The sequence below is a fragment of the Euprymna scolopes genome, chromosome 15, assembly GCF_053919585.1.
Source record: "Euprymna scolopes isolate OS-2025 chromosome 15, ASM5391958v1, whole genome shotgun sequence".
Taxonomy (NCBI): Eukaryota; Metazoa; Mollusca; class Cephalopoda; order Sepiida; family Sepiolidae; genus Euprymna; species Euprymna scolopes.
Window position 1 is genome coordinate 86,994,513 of NC_136496.1, and position 20,773 is coordinate 87,015,285.

General features: G+C 34.6%; 1 protein-coding gene across 2 annotated transcripts in view; it reads left to right on the forward strand.

Moving 5' to 3' along the window:
* LOC145293949 (solute carrier organic anion transporter family member 2A1-like) overlaps nt 1–20,281 on the forward strand; it is a 112,203-nt gene extending 91,922 nt beyond the window's left edge. For both annotated transcript variants that reach the window (XM_080140815.1, XM_080140813.1), the window contains exons 6-10: nt 1,140–1,326; nt 6,618–6,756; nt 11,491–11,645; nt 15,233–15,297; nt 19,944–20,281. In XM_080140815.1, coding sequence (XP_079996941.1) covers nt 1,140–1,326; nt 6,618–6,756; nt 11,491–11,645; nt 15,233–15,297; nt 19,944–20,218 — 821 coding nt within the window. In that variant the 3' untranslated portion in view covers nt 20,219–20,281. The remainder of the gene's footprint in view (nt 1–1,139; nt 1,327–6,617; nt 6,757–11,490; nt 11,646–15,232; nt 15,298–19,943) is intronic.
* Nucleotides 20,282–20,773: the final 492 nt, after the last annotated feature.

Sequence of the window (20,773 nt, forward strand, 5' to 3'; positions counted from 1 at the left end):
GTTCAGTGCCATCTTGTTAATTGATCGATCTTCTCTAGGAGAAGTTATTCGAGGTTTGCCATTTTTCTTCGATGGTAGAATTTTCCCAGTATTTTTTAAATCCTTTATAACTCTCCCAACGGTACTTTTCGACAGCTTCAAATCATCAGCTATCTTCCGTATTGAATGGTTTTCCCCAATGAAGTTTAATAATCGATTTTTTGATGGAAGCATCAATTTTAGGTGTCATAATTATGGTGGAACTGGCTGCAATGACTACAAAGTGACGTAATCAACTTATTCATTTTCGTACTTAGAAAAGTGGAAAAACTGACTACACAGTCCACAATAAATTATTTTCTTTGCTTTGTCTCACGGTTTTGGCCACTTTAATTTAAAAATAAAATTTTAATGCTTATGACTTTCTATCCTTTATAATGAAGTGTAATTAATACAGTGTATCAACATAAAAGATATGTTAAATGTGTGTAAGTTTAGTTGTAATCCCCCTCAAATGTTCTGGAGAAATTGGGAAAAAAATAAATTGTCCCAGATTTTTGGCCGCTAGTGTATATCTCTATAAGTATAAAACTCTGTGAACCTTGCTTGCTTTCATTTTGTCTTGTCGGTCAGGCGATTCCATCTTTTAAATAAAGGATGACAGATGAATTTTTCTTTTCTAATATATATATATATATATATAGCGGCACTGATGAGTTGTGAAACAACGAAACAGGTCTGTATGTCGATGACTAAAATATATTTTATATATATATATATATATATATATATATACATCTCCCTTAACTTAAATACCCCTGACGAACCCACAAGCAGCAAAATCCCACACCTTCACTGTAGATACAGAAGAGCTTTCTACTCTAACAGTTTCTTTTGTAAAACCGCTTGCCTTTGAAATTCCTTCCCTGCTCCCTGTTTTCCCGACTATGCAATTATATAGAAATATTACTGTAACGTGAACAAACATCTCATTGCATAACTCACCACTTTGCATGCACATATAAATCTGAGTAGTCCCTAATTCACATTCGCAGTGTGATTTGTTTGAGGTTAATTGAAGAAAAAAAAATGCATGATATAAAAGGTATCTACGGAGTATCTATACATGAGTGGACAAATGTCTTTTTTTCTAATTTCAGGTTGTATATCAATGGTGGCTTCCGGACTTGGAACCATGCTGGGGGGAATTCTTTCTTCGAAACTTCGTCTAACGGTACCAAGCCTAATGAAAGTCAAATTTATCATTCTGGGTCTTGTTTTGGTCATTGATATCTCGTGCCTCTTCCTCGGCTGTGACCAACCGGAAATCCAAAATAATCCAAAAATGTAAGTGAAAAATTACAAATTCACATTTTTTTTTTTTTTATTTGATAAACTTGTGTGGCCTAAAGAGTCAGAATAATACACACAATTACCAACTCTTTCATATATTTTTTGGTTTTGAATTTTTTAAAGGATTGTGATAAATCATCAAATATTACAATTAAAATATTAGCAAAAATTTAGAATACTATTTAAATTTTGATTTAGATTTTTGACTTTGGATTTTGGGTTTATTTTATTTTTATTGTCTCTTTTTGCATATGAATTACAAAATATCTGATATTTCCCCAAAACCTCTGACCTTGACGGAGGAGAGACTAAAACTTACAGCTATGGTTTCAAATGATCTGAAATAACAGCAAGGGTAGACTTGATTCTAAATATTTCTCATATGTTATATCTCCCCTCTTTAGTTTTCATACATAAAGTAAATTTCACAGTGTATAAAGATCATTTGATAATGAAGATATTTATAATCGTACCATATTTCTAAAAGAAGGGAGATATAACATATGAGAAATATTTGCAATCCATCATCTTGCTGTTATTTCAGATCATTTGAAACGAAAGCAGCAAGCTATAGTCTCCCCTCCATCAAGGCCAGAGGTTTTTTGGAAATATATATATGGATATATCTATACTCGTAGCCAAATTGAATATTGAAATGCTCATATCTTTGGTTCTATGAGACAAAACTACATGAAAATTTTCAGGCTTTTTGAAGATTATAATACTATTCTATGGTTAAAATTTTAAGACAATTGGTAAAAAAGAACCTATATTCTCAAACCATTAAAATATGCCCAAATTTGTCTACATTTATATATATAGTGTCCTGGCAGGCAGCTTCAGTTTTGCTACTTCTGTTGTAGCTTCTGTAGCCTTGCCAGGCCACTAATATACTTTCTATTTGTTTTTACATAAGCAGTAATATATTGCTACACATCCATAATCATGTTTCGGTCACCTAGTTACGAGCAACTAGAGACATTATAAATAAGGCATTATAAACCACACCTCCTTAGTCACTTACCTACTCCTCCCTCTTAAATCTCTTATCAAATATGGTTCTAAGACTACCTATACTAACATCTTACAGTAATACACCTTTTCACGAGAATCTCCACAAAATTTAATATTCGCTAAATTTATAACCATTTTTGTCGGTACTGTTCCTGAAAATCATTCCACATCACTATACCGGTCTTGGATATGACCTTAAACTATATCCGATGGTGAGGCCCCCACCTTGCGGGCCTTGGGGAGTGTGGAGCCACCCTTTAATTGCCATTGCTCCCAGGTCCACTCTGACCCGGAGTGGTAGTACTGTTAGGGTCCCAACTATGGGTTAAATAGAATCCGACTTAAAAAACAAATATACTCCATTAAAAATCGTTCCTCAAAATAACTAGATTCGGCATTAAATAACCTGAAAAAGGTTGATATGCCGTAAAACAAAAGCAACCAACCAACCAACATCACTATACCCATTATTCCCAAACAACTTTTTACATGCTCCAAATATTTCTGCTTCCTTCATTTTATCTACTTTAAATACTGGTATTTTGCATATTGATTTTGCTTCAATTTTTTTTTTTTTTTTTTTATATATTTTTCTTTTATATTTGGTCCCCCCCCCTCCCGATAAAAGGAGGGTGGACCTGTAAATTCACCCTTGTCCGTTCGTCTGTCCGCACTTTTCTTAATAACTACACCTTGAAATTGTTTGAAATTTTGTACAAACATTAAACATGATATGAGTAAAAGAAAAAGTGGCAGAACGGATTTTCCAGGAAAACTCCGGTTTTCCGCCTAGGGGTGCCTTTTGGATTAAAATGGCTAAAATTGACACTTTTGTGCTTATTAAAAAAAAAATTGAAGCCTTGGATTTTTATAAAACTTTCTGAAAAGTTGTAACTAACTGATTTCTATATAATTTTGTTTATCTATACTTTGTGATAACTCTTGGGGGTGCCCCAGGGGCTCTTTTAGGGCTAATAAAAACACTCCATTTTTGGGACTATTTTACCATATTTGTCCAAAATTTTCTGTGTATGTCTATTTAGCAGTTTTGCATGGTGCTGAACTCAAATTTAAATATGTTAAAGCCTTGGGGACTTTTGGGGCTAAATGGTGGTGGTGGTGGGGGACAAATGATGAACTTAGTCATTTCTTTTTTCGCATGGTGCAGAACTCAGATTTACATATGTTAAGGCCTAAAACTGCACCGTTTGTTCAGTTTCATCAGGATTTGACGTCCCCTGGGGAGCTAAATGGGGGTGGGGCAATGCTGAACTTAGTCATTTTTTTATGCCTCGTTCATTGTGCACTCACGGGGAACCATGCATGCTTCACTTGTTTTTCTTTAATGATGTTTACTTTTAATAATAATATTTGACAAGATTAAGCCTATATGTACGCCTGCTGTTGTTCATGCCTTTAACTCTTCCACCATACGAAATTTTATCACATTAAGTATGACTAAACCCAAACAAAAAAAAGAACACGAAAATTATCCTAAATTTTAACTTTAATTTTTAACTCTTTGTTTTAATTGAAATAAATAGATTTTCCTACTATATTAAATCACTTTAACCACAACTTCTAAATTGCAAACTCTAAGCTTTGACTAGTTTCAACCTCTAACAATCACCAAGTATATCATAAATTTAAATAGTAAAGGCTATGCACCTTTATCTATATATCTATAAAAGTAAAATTGTCTGTGCGTGTGTATCTGTGTGTGTACATTTCCCTACCAAACTACTCTGTCAATTTTCAGTCTGCAGACTCGAGATTTGACATAAGGAGTATTGAGATTTGGAAAAATCTTTTTAATCGGTTTTCAACCAGAAATTTGGTTGTCAAGGGGTCAACGATTTGACCTTTGAGAACTCTACCAAACTCCTCCACCAATTTTGGGTCTAAACATTTGAAATTTTAGATGTTGGTTACTTGGACATGGATCCAACTTTTTAATTTTATTTGAGCTCAAAACAATAAATGTAAAGGGGTCAAAATTGGGGTCAAGCTTTTAAAACATTTGACCTCTGCGGTCTCTAGCAAACTATTCAGCCAATTCTGGTCTAAACATTTGAAATTTTTACATAAAGTGTTGAAATTGATAAAAACTGTAAATAATTATCATTGGTTTTTAATGAAAACTCATTTTTTTTTTCTGCTGTTGGATTTGCTACGATGAAGAACTACTTTTAATACTATGTGCTGGTGTCTTGCTTCAAAATCATACACTGATAGAGAAGCCTTTATTAAGTTAGTAATGCTCGTTCAACACCTTGAGAATGTCCACCCTTGATAGAGTTAAAAACCGGCTTTGAAATCTTTGAAATCTAATAGGTGATACCCGTTTCTGTTCCCTGTAATTTCTTTCCCATAGAAGAGACGTCTTTGCTCTATCAGCATTTTTATGACAAGTGCTCGACTAAACTGCAATCTATGGTCCCCCTCTACCAAACTTTCACAAATAGCACTCAACTAGCTACAACCACTATACACGATTTCCCCCACTCTCTGTGGAACTGTTCCATTGGTCTGCTTCCCTGTTGAATACAACCTAGTAACCTTCAAATCCAATGTAAACAAGTTTTTATTGAGTCATCGCCATAAATAATCAAATTGTACTCAATTTACATTATTAACGATTACTACACTACCACTTTACATTCATTAACCCTTATTCTTGAATGGATTCCGGCCTTGATAAGTGGTGACTTCCAAGTAAAAAAGAATAATATCAAAAGAAATCTGTTAAGCCAAACTTTTCACTAGTTAATCCTTTATGGCCTGGTTAAACTAATTCGTTCAGTTGTAAATAAATTAATATAACGGCATAAATAAAGTGGGAGTTGATTCAAATACGCCTTGTACGTATTAGTTAAGTATGTGGGTAGACACCAGATACCTCCAGATTGCAACTGTCCATTGCTTACATTCAGTATGTTGCCATTTGTCTCAGAGAATGGAGGACTTCATTTGTTGTCATAAACACACTTTTTTCAAGCACTTTGATAATAATCAAGGTAATATTCAAGCACTATGGATAATAATCCAGTTTATGAAATGCAAAGATTCTCAGTGGTAGTTTAACTATTGTACTTCATATTTTTTCCAGTTTGAAGACAATCATGGTATCATTTCTCTTTAAACTAAAATTAACAATAAATATTTTTTTACTCATCAACATCATAATTCAGGTCATAGAGGGTTCCTATTTACAATGCCTACCCACGGGACAGAGTTAGACACCAGGGTCGATTTTTAATGTGAAGAAAAGGAACAAAAATAAAAATTGTCTCAGTCGTGAAGGATTTCTCCTCCACTAACAGAGAACAAGAAATTAAAGTGCAGCATCTGAAGAACAGATACTACACTTTGATCTTGTCCTGAAGGCCAAGCCAATGGTATTTATTTGCACCCCCACCGAGCAAATTAGGCACAAGGCCGATTTTTTATGTGAGGAGTGAATGGGGAAATGGGGACCAGCTCCCCGGGGAGTAGAGGAGCTGGATAGTGACAATTGGTATGAAGGGTTTCCCTACATTGACCAAGATCTTATATGTGGGGTTGCCCCCACATATGGTCTTTGCTTGTAGTATCTGCTGGAACAGATACTACACTTTGAGACATTAAATTTTTTATTCACAGGAAAAAAAAATACAATTGGGAAAATGAACAAAAAACTTAGGCACAAGGCCAACTCAAAAAGAAGGGGGAACGGTGAGGTTGGTTGATCCATCTCGTCTCTGTTGTAAATTTTAAATGATTTTTTCTCTCGGCCAGCCTCTTTTATCATGGTTACCCCTTTAAATTTGTATTTATGTGTGTGTGGTGGGAGGTGGGTGTTCCTACTTAAGCCCAATTTTAAAACATTTTTTATTTACATCAAAAAATACAAAAAAGATAACAATATTAATAAGATTTCATTTGTGATACTACACTTTGATCTTGGCCCGAAGGAATTGCCAATGTAATTCATTGTCACAAATGTCTACTAGGGGTGGCGGCTCACAAACTTTATTTACTGACAAATCAATTAAACGTTAATTATCGGGATTTTTAAAGTCTTTTCTTGGTTGGCTTTCCTCTTCTGAAAGAATAGAAAAAATAATTTAAGTTTAATTTTTAAATGAAATTTGTACTGCTTTAGTATATTTGGTGATATAATTCTAAATCAATGTGTCATAACTTTTGTCCATATTTTGCATTTGATTTGTTGTTTTCTTTAATTGGTGGATTAAATATAGTAAAATTATATATTTCTCCGATTTCTCTAGTTTACCACACAGTGGCAAGTTACATGATATAATCCTCAAGTGCAGTTGTGATCATGAAGATTTCTTCCCTATTTGTGGATCGGATAATCAAAGTTATTTCTCTCCGTGCCACGCAGGTTGTGGTAACTGGTCACATTCGGTAAGTCTTCTTCTTCTTCTTCTTCTTCTTCTTCTTCTTCTTCTTCTTCTTCTTCTTTGCTTTTTCTTCTTTTTTTACAATGGATTTTTTCTTTTTTATTTAATTTTTTTCTCTTTGTTTTTGCTGCGGATGGGGTATCCTACCAAATGTCAAACATTCACCAGCTATTTCAGAGATTCCAACTGAGAGATGTGTTTTAGAATTCCTACAGTCCCTTTAAGTGCACTTTTTTTTTTATCTCCTTCGCACTTGGTACACAGGGTAGTATTTTTGTTGTTTTTTATTATTATTTGTTTTTTTGTTTTTTTTTTCATGAAACCAGTGCAATGATTGAAATCTTGATACTGGTACAGTTTGTGACCCATACTAAAACCCACTTTGGTCGGCATCTTCCAACTTTTTACATCAACCACTGGAAGATGCTGAATGAAAATGACCCAGTGTTAAAATCAAACCTAAGCAATACTGCCAAACAGAAAAAAAAAATGCTGAAACAACGTTTAAAGCAAGAAAAAATGTCACCTTACACAAAATTTTATGATAAAATATTTATTTTTGATGAGGAGAACATAATGAAACAATTGTTAGAATTTTTTGTTTTACAAAAATTTTTATTTTTCAAAACTTCGATAGTATGACCATATTGAAAGAAGGGAGAGTAGTTCTTGCATTATTAAATATAGAACAGTTGACGTAGTAGGGTCGGTTGGCAAGAAAAGTCCAAGAAAACTTAGAAGGAAGCGGTAAAAAGGAACTTAAGAGAAAGAGGAATAAATTAAAACATGGCCAGAGATAAGTTAATTTGGAAGTAAATTTCTGTTGTAGGCCCGTGCTAGGGGTCACAAATGAAAGAAACTACAAATAGTGTACCTATTTACTATGCCTCCCCACGGGACAGAGTTAGACACAAGGGTCGTTTTTTAACGTGGAGAAAAGGTACAAAAATAAAAATTGTCTCAGTCGTGAAGGATTTCTCCTCCACCGAAAGAGAACAAGAAATAGAAGTGCAGCATCTGAAGAACAGATACTACACTTTGATCTTGTCCAGAAGGAGTGTAAAGTGTATAAATATAATATGTATTTATCATAAAGAATACAGGAGCCACTAAAGTGGTATAAGAGGAACGTGTTCGTAGCATAAGGTTATGGTATGAAAGTCTGCATCTTGTCTCTGAAACCAGTGCTTGATTCCACTTAGTTCTCAAATAAGGTTGCTTTGTACTCCACAACAATTTCTTAAAGCCGTCCAGTGCCTGCTAGTATGAAAACAAACGTTAAATTAAATATTGCGGTTCTGATGACAATGACGGTTAAGAAAAAAACTGATATTATTTTAATTGGCTCTGAATTATAAGTATTGTTGTCTCTATTTATTTGCTTCCCCACGAAAACAAAGTTAGATGCAAGGTCGCTTTTTATGTGGAAGATATCCACTAAAAGGGGCACTCTGAATGGGACAAAATAAAAATTGCCCCACTCAAGAAGGATTTATTCATCCCCAACATAGGAAAAAAACAAGTACTACACTTTGAAATATTTATTTGCACAAAATATTTAAAAAAAAAAACTAGAAGATGTACCAGGCGTTGCCCGGTATTAAACGTAACGTTAAATTTCTTTAAAAAAAAAAAAAAGAATGAAGTAAAAAAAAACGGAAAGAAACTGAGACATGTGCATGAGAATATTATATTTTCTAAACAGTTCACTTCTTGTAAGTAAAATAAAAAATACTCAAGCTGAGGTCGAAACCAAAACCTAAAGACAGTGAGTCAAGTACGATAACCATTAGACCAGCTTGACACGTCCTTTAAGACGTGCTTTCAAACCTACTAATTCTTAACATAAGTAATCTGTCATGCGAACGATTCATGCATGCGCATTCGTGAAACAGTTAGCAAACAGATAAAAATTTGAGACCTCCATGTACAAATGTCTCAATTTTTACCCCTTAGCAGCCCTTTTTTTCCGGGTGAAAACCAATGAAAAAGTTTTCCACATATCTGAATACCCTATATACCAAATCTCAAGTCTGTAGACCAAAATTTCGTTGAGTATCTAGCTTGAGAAGTGTCGTAATACACACACACACACACATACACACACACATACACACACACACACATACATACACACACATTCTCACTTTTATAGATATATGTAATCACATTCTAATATTTTAACAAATTAGGCATAAGGCCATTCAAAAGTGTGGGGAAATGGGTGTTGTTGGTTATCCTTTGTCATCAGAAAATCTTACTCTTAACTAGAATCATCAATCACCATAATACCACATTTACTCTAGGGATCGTTTTACTTAAAATTTTCCAAATCTTTCCAAAAAATTTAATAAAAAAAAAAATAAAAACGTTTATGTACGATCATTTCATTGGCGAGAATCATGAAGTGAAAAAAAAAATTGGGTTATTAAGACCTTCTTAATTCTTCCTAAATAATAGACTGCCAACTGTTTTTAGGTTTGTTTTGAACCAAAAACAATCAGCCCAATCTCTAAGTGGATTTTTTTTTTATCATTATTATTTGGGAGTCACCGTTTATCAAGGCCTGTAGGCCACTCGAGGATAAGGGTTAATGAATGAAAGTGTAGTAATCGTTAATGGCATAAATTAAATAGAATTTGATTATTTATTGGGACGGCTTAACAAAAACTTGTTTACATTGGATTTGAAGGCTACTATGTTGTATCCAACCTGGAAGCAGGCCAGTGGAACAGTGTTCCACAGACGGGCAGTTCTGGAAAAGAAGCTTTGTTTATGGAATCTGCGTTTAGCTTTAGACACAGTTAGAGAGTGGGGGGAATCGTATATAGAGTGAGATCTAAATGGGGGAAAAAAAAAAGAAATAAAACGGGTCAGGGCGGGGGGGGTAATGGGTGATGTTCTTCCAATATGAATGCAATTTGGAAAAAGCCGGGGGCGGGGGGGGGCAGAAAAAGAGTTTTTAATCGGGAGCAAGCATCTTGGAGCCTTTCCATTAACAGGGATGGGAGGGGTGGTATTCACTCACTAGCTAAGAGGCTAAAAATTTACCCAAAGGACTGAGGTCTGATTGGACCACAAACTGCGTGCGCCTCAATTTTTGTCATGTTCAATACAAAATTAAATGAGCAATTCACTTTTCGAATTTTTTTTTTTACAAAGAAGATACCACTTACCAAGGCCTGAAGGCCACTCAAGGAGAAAGATTAATGAGTGCAAGGTGGTCAGTAAGGCAACAGTGTAGTGATTATTAGTTGCGAAAATTGGGTAGAATTATTTAAGGGAGGGGCTCAACAAGAACTTTTTACATTAATGTAGAACAGTTGATGTAGCAAGGTCGGTTGGCAAGAAAAGTCAAAGAAAACCTAGAAGGAAGCGGTAAAAATGGACTTAAGAAAAAAATGACCATGTTGTAGTCAGCTGGAAAGCAAGCCAACAGAACAGAGTTCCATAGGTGGACAGTTCTAGGAAAAGGTTTTGTTTGTCTATTTTCCTGTTATCATATGTTTTCTTTTGAATTCTTTCTGCATCATTCTTAAAGGTCAATCTTGATTAATGTTTCATTTCGCACTTGTATAGGCAAGTTTGATTCATGGTCAGGGCACTTATTTACAAGGTGCTTTAAATAAGTTTCCAGGCATTTAAAATTGTCGTAGATGCATGAAAATTCAGTATGTTATTGCTATACATCTTATGAGATGACTGGCTAATTTTTATGATTTCAGATTCAAATGAACAGTTACAGCAAGACTTGGAATATATCCTACTAAAGCCTGATTGTCACAGCTGGTGAATTTCAAAAATGCCATCTGAACGTGAGGACACGTTAGAAGAACAATATGCAATAAAATTCTGTTTTAAATTTGGAAAAAATGGCACAGAAACGTATGGAATGCTTCAGACAGCTTTTGGATCATCTAGCATAGAATCAGGCATCAGTTTTTGAGTGGCATAAGAGATTCAAGGAAGGCAGGGAGTCTGTGAGGGATGATGAGAATTGTGGGAGAAGTAAGGAAGTCACAACACCAGAGTTGATTGACCAAATAAAGAATTTCATGGATAAGGACCGTCGTGTGTCTATAGTGACAATAAGTGCACAGTTTGATGTTAGTGTGGGAACTGTACACACAATTATTTGGGAGGAACTAAAGATGCAGAAGAGTTGCGCAAAATTTGTCTCAAAGGTGCTCCATTCTTGTCAAAAACTATTTGACTAAGATGGTCATCAAGGCAGTTCCTCACCTTCCCTATAGTTTAGACCTTGATCCCTGTGACTTTTGGTTATTCTATAAACTCAGGGAAAACCTTAGACGCTGTCATTATGAGACAATTGAGGAGATGAAAAAGGCTGTGACGAGGGTCATTGACTCGCTTACACAAGAGGACTTTGATGGGGCCTTCCAGAAGTTGTTGGAACAGTAAAATGTGCATTACATCTGGAGGAGATTACTTCAAAGGGGACTTGAGTTTCATATGTGTGTACTATCAATAAAAGTGCCGATATGAAAAAAGTCTGGAAACTTATTTAAGGAACCTCGTATTTCACAACACTTAGGCCTTATCAGAGGTTTCTATTTTTTGACAATCACAAGGGCAGGGTTTGACACAGGGTCGGTTTTCAACGTGGGGGAAAATTCAGATACTCAGAAAGGAACACTCTGCATTTAGACAAAACTAAAAATTGCCTCCATCTCAAAAGAAAAATGAATAGCATAATAATTGTATTTATTCATTTCAGAATTTTGATACGTGCACCGAAATCCCCGGTAACAAAGCGACGGCTGGCATTTGTGATAAAAGTTGCGTCTCTTTGTACGTCTTTATGGTTCTCTTCTTCATCACTGATTTGATCGGAACCATCGATATTGTTCCCACCTACCTTATAATGATCAGGTAAGACAGATGTTTGCACTTTTTACTTCCAACCTGTTTTCATTGTAAACCAATCATTTTACTCTTACAACCTCTAAACCTGTTCGTAATTTAAAGCCAATAAATTTTTAAATTCTTATTGTTTAATTTTCTTCACTTTAGTGTTTATATATGTGTGTGCGTGTATGCGTGTGTGTGCGAGTATGCGTGCGTGCGTGCGTATGTTATACGACATAATCATGTTGACACACTAGTTCCCATTAGATCAAAGAAGTTAAGCAACAATGAGTCTGGCTAGCGTTGCGTGGGTGACTAATTAGTAAGACCAGGTGCTCTATAGCTCTGAAACCACACTGTTCTTGGGCAATACATGTTGCATGAAATAATGCAGTGCCCACAACCATTGAGAGTAAAGGGATTCTCGGGGATATAAATCTATGAATAAAAATACAAGATGGCAACCTGGGAGTTTTCTCTTATTGGATTCAACATTTTTTTTTTTTTTTTTTTTTTTGGCATAAGGTCAGGAAAGTGTGATTTCAAAAACCAGCACTCAAAAGGAAGAATACTTTGTCCAAACAAAGATTTCTTTGGTAGCCCTGTCGGCATTTCCCGATAGGGGCGTCTCAAACGATTAAATTGCTCCTTCTAAAAGGGCGGCAAAGCAAAGGTGGGCCTCCTAGAACTGCACCGAAACATAGCTCAGATTGACAGAAAACAAGCGATCCAAAAAAAAGGGCATAAACTCTGTCGGTTTGATTTTTAGTGTTGTATAATATTCCCTTGCTGTTTGCTGGAATTACATTTTTTATCTCTTCCCCCCTCCCTGAGAATAACAAAATGTCGCATGAATATTAGATGCAGTTTTAAAACGTTATGTATGAGATTATATACGTTACTAAATGCTTCCCAAACACTTTCTAACGACACTCTTACTCAATCTATTTATCTATATATTTATAAAAGTGAAAATGTTTCTGTGTGTGTCTGTCTGTGTACATTTCCCTACGCAATAACTCTAGCAATTTTCAGTCTACAGACTCGAAATTTAACATACAGAGTATTGAGATTTGGGAAAATCTTTGTAATCCGTTTTCGACCAGAAATCTGGCTGTAAAGGGGTCAAAGTTCAGAAGTTGAGAACTCTACCAAACTCCTCCGACAATTTTGGGTCTAAACACTTGAAATTTTAGATATAGGTTACTTGGATATGGATCTAACGTTTTAACTTGATTTGAGCCGAATACAATAAATGTTAAGGGGTCAAAATTGGGGTCAAATTTAAAAAAAAAATGATCTTTGCGGTCTCTAACAAATAACTCAACCAATTTTTTGTCTAAACATTGGAAATTTTACATAAAATGTATTCAGACATAGGACAAGCTTTTTAATCGTTTTTTTTTTCGAAAATTTGGCTGCCAAGGTGTCAAAGTTCAAAAGATTTGGTTTTTGCGGTCTCTAGCAAACTATTCAGCCAATTTTGGGTCTAAAAATTTTAATTTTTACATAAAGGGTATTCAGACATGCAGCAAGCTTTTTTAATCCGTTTTGAGACAAAAATTTGACTGCCAAGAGGTCAAAGTTCAAAGAGTTGATCTTTGCAGACTCTACCATACTCCTCCGCCAATTTTGGATTTAAACACTTGAAATTTTAGATGTAGGTTACTTGGACATGAGTCAAACTTTTTAATATATATATATATATATATGCACATAAAGTTATGAACAGTACATAGGGCCCAAGCAAAGCCGGGCTGTACTGCTAGTACAGTAATAATGTAGTAATATTGAATGCTGTTATGTATTTCACTAATATAGCAAGGATAATGTAAATACATTTTAATTTTGTACTGCAAAAATATTTTAATCAAAAGCTTGTTTACATTGTATTTGAAGATGACAATATTGCAGTCAGCTGGGAGGCAGGACAGCAGAACAGAATTCCACAGGCAGGCAGTTCTAGGAAAGAAGTTTTGAAAATGTGCATTTAGATTTAGGTGCAGATAGAATGGGGGAAATTGTTGATAGTTGTTATAGCTAGATGAGTGTTTATGGTGAATGTTTTTCAGAATGGAGGCATAGGTTGAATCTCAGACAAAAACTTGCCATAAGAATAAGGATAGATCAGAGATAGATTTAAGTACAGCACAATCACGCTGACACACCGGTTCTCACCAGATCACCGAAGTTAAGCAACGTTGAGCCTGGCTAGTACCAGATGGGTGACCATTTGGGAAGGCTAGGCACTGTATGTACCTTCTGGGAAGGTTGGGTATGGGGCCAGCACCCTCACTCTGAATACAAGAACTCCTTGCTGCAAAAGCATCTACAAACTTGTGGATGGCCTATGCCCCTCCAGGGGCTCAAAGCTATGGATGTATGGAGAGATAGACTCACATGGTCACTCCTGTGAAAAAGAGGTTGCAGGGCCGAGAAAAGGACATTGTCTACTAGATTTCGTCCACTTAAATAATCAAATTCTACACAATTTCCACCACTAATGATCGCTGTTGTCTTACTGACCACCTTGCATTCATTAACCGTTATCCTCGAGTAGTTCTCATGCCTTGATAAGCAGTGACTTTCTTAGCAGATAAATGATTCTATATTTTCACTCTATATTTCTTAACTGTTACTTTAACCTTCTTTAAATGAGTTTCAGATCCTTTTGTTTGTCATTTTCATCGTTTGTTATGTTTGAAAATACTCCCGACCAACCACCCCTGGCAGCAAAACCTCACCCCTTTACTGTAGATATCTTTAGATGTCGAAAGAATTTGTACTCTGATAGCTTCTTTCCTTGGACCGCTTACCTTTGGAATGCCCTTCCTGCTGACTGTTTCCTCCAACTATACCAACATGTTAAAATTGAAATGTTGTGTGAACAACCACCTTACTGCTTATCTTCCCACCCAGGTTGACTCCTATAAATCTGGCCCCTACCACAGTAGCCCCTTACTCGTAAGTGACAATATGCTTTGTTTGGGTTGAATAAGATTTAAAAAAAACAAAAAAAGAAAGAAAGAAAAAATAATGACCAACTCTTCAATTTAAATTTGTTAATCTGATAATGAAATAAGGCAGAGATCCTTCTAGACTGAGATAATTTTGTTTTGTTTTGTTTTTAGAAAGTAGTCGTTGAGTTATGAAGTTAGAACCCCCGCTCCATTAATAATCAAATAATTATTATAATTAAAAGGGAATGTGCACTTCCCTAGAAAACAAAAGAAAAGGAATGAAAATGTTGCTGTGGAATGACCCAGAAGCGAAACTCACAAAGCTGTGTTGGTGTCTCATGCCAGGATGGAAAAAAAAAAAAAACGATGATGATGATAGCAGTTTTAACAATATGAATGAATTCAGAATTAAATAACGAAAAAAAAAAAAGAAGTGATATACTGTAGAAACGAAACCACCAAATCAAACCAGAACAAACTAGAAACTGATTAAATGTTGAGTAAAAAAATAACTTTAAAAAGCTTCTCTTCCTTTCTTTCTTCTTCCCTCCCCCCCCCCCCCCGCGTTTATAAAGAGAATTAGCATTTTTATATCAGGAAATCTTGTGAAAATTAACCTAATATTTTGCTTCTTTTTTTTCCTCCATTCAGGACCCAAACTGAGAAAGACAAAGCTGTTGCCATGGGATTTGGCTCTTTTATCTTATCAGCTTTTGGTAAGTGCTATCATTTTCATGACAATCATAACTCCAGATTGTATTTCTAGGTTAGGATTTGGCAGCGTGGTGCATGGAGAGAGAAGAGAATGAGAATAATACCATGGATGTGTAATGTCAGTCTTAAAGATAGGCTTGGATCTGATGATCTGAGAAGAATATTAAATGTGGATAGTAGAAGGATATGTGTGCAGAATAGATTTAGTTGGTATGGCACTGCTGAACGAATGGATGAGAGTTCTTGTATTAGTAGATGTAGAACAGTTGGGGTAGCAGGTTCACTTCATAGGAGTAGTACCATATTTTCTTCATCAAATTCTTTATGCACTCATGACCAAATGAAAAATAAACTTTCACTAAATATATATATTTTTTTAATCCCTCTTTTCTTGTTCGTCTTATTCAATTCAATATAAAACCTTTATGAAAACCTGTGCATTTTCAACTTTGGAAAAATATTAATTTGTTTGTTTCAATATTTCACATCCGTCCATGTGAAATCATTCTCTCAGATGGCAAAGAAACTTCTAATAATTTTCTTAATACAAACATAATTGTTCGTATTATTTGGATTCATCTGACTACTGTTCTCATCTTGTGTGGCATCTTCATAACGTTTCAGTCGATGTGTAACCTTATAGAAGGCGTTCTCATTTCGTTCTTCCTCTCGTCAGTCAACCCCATCGAAGTGCCAAATAAATAAATGAAATACTTTTAACGCACTTTTTTTAGAGACACTTTTATTTCCTGTCTGTGCTTTCCATTCTATATAACAAATTTATACAGGGCTGCCACCAGCTAGCAGGAATACATTGTCGTCTGCTCTCTGCTCCTGCTTTTCATGTCCTCATGTCTTTCCCACGTCATTCTCTCTGTCTTCCTGCTCTGCTGCTATCTCTGTGTGACGTCACCAGTCCTGCTATCTCCTACTGCTCGTCTCTCTATTTTACTGCAGAACTGTTGTTTATGCGACGTCGCCACACATTATGGTACAGATATAACCTCCAACCTTCTTTAGTTGCATCTTGTCAAACTTGGAATCTTTCTGTTGAACTCCGTAATTTGCGCGGAATTCCGAACATAACTCTTTATTTAATTCACGGGGGTAGCATGCTCTCATTCCGTCATCCATGACTGGGTAGAAGTCTTAAATAATTCACAATTGTATTTTTAAGTGTCGCCTGCACTGAGGATTGAACCTTCAACCTCCAGAAGAGTGTAACTTTACAACTGAATTTTTATGACATACTTAATCCACTACACTACATGTCATTGCAGAAAGATTCCCAAGTTTAACATGATCCACCTGAAGAAGGTCGGAGGTTACATCGACCGAAACGTTGTGAAAATACCACTCAAGATGAGAAGAGTAGTCTGAATGGTCAAAATAATACGAATAATCAGTACTCATCTAAAAAAAAATCAGAAATGTAATAAATAATTGTTGTTATTTGTGTTAAGCAAAATTAACCAGCACTCATGTCAAAACGAAGCCGTTCAATAATTGTGACAGTCAAAAGGTGTCTTAAAGATGAATCGCTATTGAAAGTTCCTTGAATATGTTTTCATAAGAAAACAGGTTGCTTGTTTAGACGCCAAACAACTTTTCAGAAAGTCACTCGTCTGAAAAGAAACTCCAAGAAAGGAGGATTAGACTCAAAGCAGCTGTCCCTAGTTATCACCTGTTTGACAGAGGGCAGTGATATAAATGAGAAAATCCACAGTAAAATTTGATTTGATGTTTTGCGTTTGGTCAGCTTTCACATTGCAGTCCCATCTAATCATGGATCTATCATTGCACTGCAGTTGGGTGATCTTTTTTACCACTCAAAATCATTTAATCATAATAACATTTGAAACATACACTGCATATGAATAGAAAGAATTCACCCACATCTTTGAAAACATTATTCCATAAGTTTATTTGAGAAATTTTAGAAAACCAAATAATCTAATATATAAAAGGCTATATATCTGTCTGTCTGTCTGTCTCCATATTTTCAACTTCTATCTCTTTTAAAACTCAAAGTCTCAGAGCAGCGCTAGGAGCCTCAAATGATTGGATTTTTTACGGACCGTTCTTTTATGGCTCTTAAGGCGATTGAAATAGTTTTTAAGGGGTCAAAAATGGGTCAAAATTGAAAAAAACCGTTAAACATTTTGTATATTCATCTTAGTTTATTTTTAATTTTTAATCAGTTTATATGCGCGTCATGTTGATATAGTGGTAATGTCACCAGCTTTGAATGCTACCGTTTCAGTTTCAATTCTAGCTGATGGCACCTAAATACTTTTGTTTTTTACTTTTGAAATCACTACTCTATAATAATATACATGAAATCTGAACAAATTAAAGTATAATATTTAAGCGTATTTTACAACCGGGCAAATTCTTTTTTTTTTTTCTTCATCTTGCTGGTGGTATTCATCACGGGGGGGGGGGTGAAAAATATGCATGTGACTGTTGCTTTAAAATTTGAATCTGTGAATAAATTTCTCAAATAAACTTTTATTTGATGTAAAATTAAATAGAATGAAAATCGAAAATTTGTATCTAGACCTCCTTAATAGTGCTTAATTGTCCCTGAAAAATCAAATTGCTCTACTGTAAAGCATACATCACATATTTGGAATCACTAAGTTAAATAGAATATTGGTGAATATAACACTTAGCTTTTGTTTTAATGAAAAACAGCATAGAGAGTTTATCTATATTTCTTACCTCTTGAAAATGGGGGATGCCCCCGAAAATATTTGAGGAAATATACCAAGATAAATAAGTATTTATTGAAAATTATTGAACTCTTTAAATTATTTATCATTATTTATTTATTTATCGGTTTCCAACGACTGAATAATTCCTGCATTGACAAGCCTTCAAACACATCTTTTTATCCAATAAACAATGCTTCAAGCAAACTACAACATACTTCTTAATTTTTATTTTGTTCTAATCCAAAGTGTTCCATTTTGGGGTAGCTGGATTTTCCCCACGACCTTGTGCTTTATTCTGCCCTTATGAAGAGGCAAGTAAAAATGTACATGAAATTTCATCTAATGTTATATATATAAATTTACTTTACATAATGAATAACAATTTAAAGCAAGCACCATAAAATATATTTGAAAATGTTAAGAATTTGAAGCATGAAATCTTTTACCAAAATGACCAGATTTGGTAATAAATATCGCCAAAATGAGTTGATATTTCATAAAAGATTAAATCAAAGTAACAAGATATAAAGAGGGATTACAGAAATCTTTGATAAACTATATATTTCGAGGTAAGCTCTCTTTATCAAATTGCATTTCGAATCTGAAAATTATATGGTCTTAAGCACTCATGGTATCGTTTTCATTTGCATCAATGCACTCGATAGTATAGTTGCCCGCAGTAAATAGATTTAAATATTTGAAATTATTAAATAATTCCTGTTAAATTTATTATTGTTATTTTTATTTATTTTAAGTTATTTGATAGGTGTTATATTAGTTTTAATTATTTGTTATTATTAGTGTTGAGGCGATTCATCTGAATAAGGAATTGGAAAAAGCAGAACTTTTGGGGGTATCAGAACCGGAAAACATAACGTCTATTTTCCAATGCTAAAAACGAGTCCTCTAATTGTTTATGCTTTGGTTTTACTTTGTTCAAAACTTAATGTTCCATTGCTAGTACTTAAGAAAAAACGATAAATGTCTATTGATTTTAAACTGCCAGTAAACCTATAGACCTAGATAAACCTATAGATCACAAAAAAAGTATTTTACGTTTGCAAAAATACATGCATGGGTTTTTATGGTAATCTGAAAAGCAAATAATAAAACAAACAACTTTACAACTTCATATTTTAAAAGAATTGGAATCAGTGATTCTATTGGAATTTAAAATAGAATCGGTAATTGTATCGGAATTGAAAAAAAAATATGGAAATCGTCCTGACACTAGTTACTGTATTAATTTATTCAAATGTTAAAATTCACATTCGATCCGTTAATGTGTGGTAAAAGCTAGTGTTGGGATGATTAATCGTAATCAGAATTGGGAAAAATATTGGAATCGTCCCATCACTAGTAAAAGCCAATTTGAACGACAATAGCATCTTTGGGTATTTCCAAGAACTATACAAACGTTTAATATAAATTGGGTATAAAAGTTATAGCATAGCGAAGGAAGGAGTGAAAAATATAAACAAGCATGCATATTGAAATAAATGAAACGTTGAGAGAATAGAAGGGTCACCAATTAGCAAGTGCTTACTAAAAACATGGACAGAGTTTTGTGAATGAAAATTGAGAAAAACGAAATTTTATAACAAAACATTTTTATATCTAAAAGTTTTAAGAATATAAAAGTTATTTTCAGTAGGTAAGTGTTCATTTATGCAAATTCATGTTCGGTGAAAAAAGTTGAGTTAGTAGTGCTTTTGGAAGTGAAGAGGAGAGCGAATTCCAGCAAAGAAGCAGAGAAAGAAAGAGGGTAGCTATTCAAGCCATTTGCTTTTTTTGTGTTCATCCGGATCGCATCTCAATCTTACTACAGATGATCTTTTTTTTAATTGAATATTCAATATTAAAGTGGTGTGCAGAATAAAGGGAAGATAATCATGTAAAAAAAATGTTTTTCTCTCTTTTTGTCTTTTCAGCTTTTTTGCCTGCACCCCTTCTGTTTGGTAAATTCATTGATATGGCCTGCATTATCTGGGAGAGCGACTGTGGCATCCAAGGATCCTGCCAGTTCTACGACATTTCCATGATCAGGAGACTGTTGTTCATACCATTGCTGAGTGGCCGCTTTTTGGCTTTCTTACTGATTCTCATAGCTTTTTGGTTTGCCAGGAAAACTCCTCAGCCCGGTGACACCTTCCATACGCAAGTGGCTCAAGCCATGAAAGCCGAAATGGAAACGACAAGTTTATGATGAGTTGGCGCCAGGAATTTAAGTTTATGAATTTTCAATACGTTAGGGCAAACTGAAGAAAAAGAGGAACTTTTGTGATATTATCGAAACCCACCCAGGATACTGGAATTAGTTATTTAAATGACAATGTTACAAAAAAAAAAAAAAAAGAACGAAAATAATTGAAAACTTTTCAATCAACAAAATCTATTATTTGCTGAAAGTAAATACAAAAACTTTTTATAGGTATGGATGGCCTCAATAACCTGCAACGTTTCTCCACCTCTCTTGAATACCATCCCAGTCTAATCCATGATGACCCCATGAAATTGTAAATTCACAATCCTTTTTGAAATCCATCTGGATTCGATACAAATAAATTTTGGTCTATGTACACTAAATATTAGTCACAGATGCCCAACAGTCTTTGTTTTATCACCGTTAATGATATGCAGGGAACACTTTGGTAATTGTCTCATTAGTAAAAGGTGTAATTCTGAATGAGCTTCACAATCATTACACCCCTTAAACCTCAATAGTTTTAGTTTTGGGGTTATCTCAAAGATAATGACTACC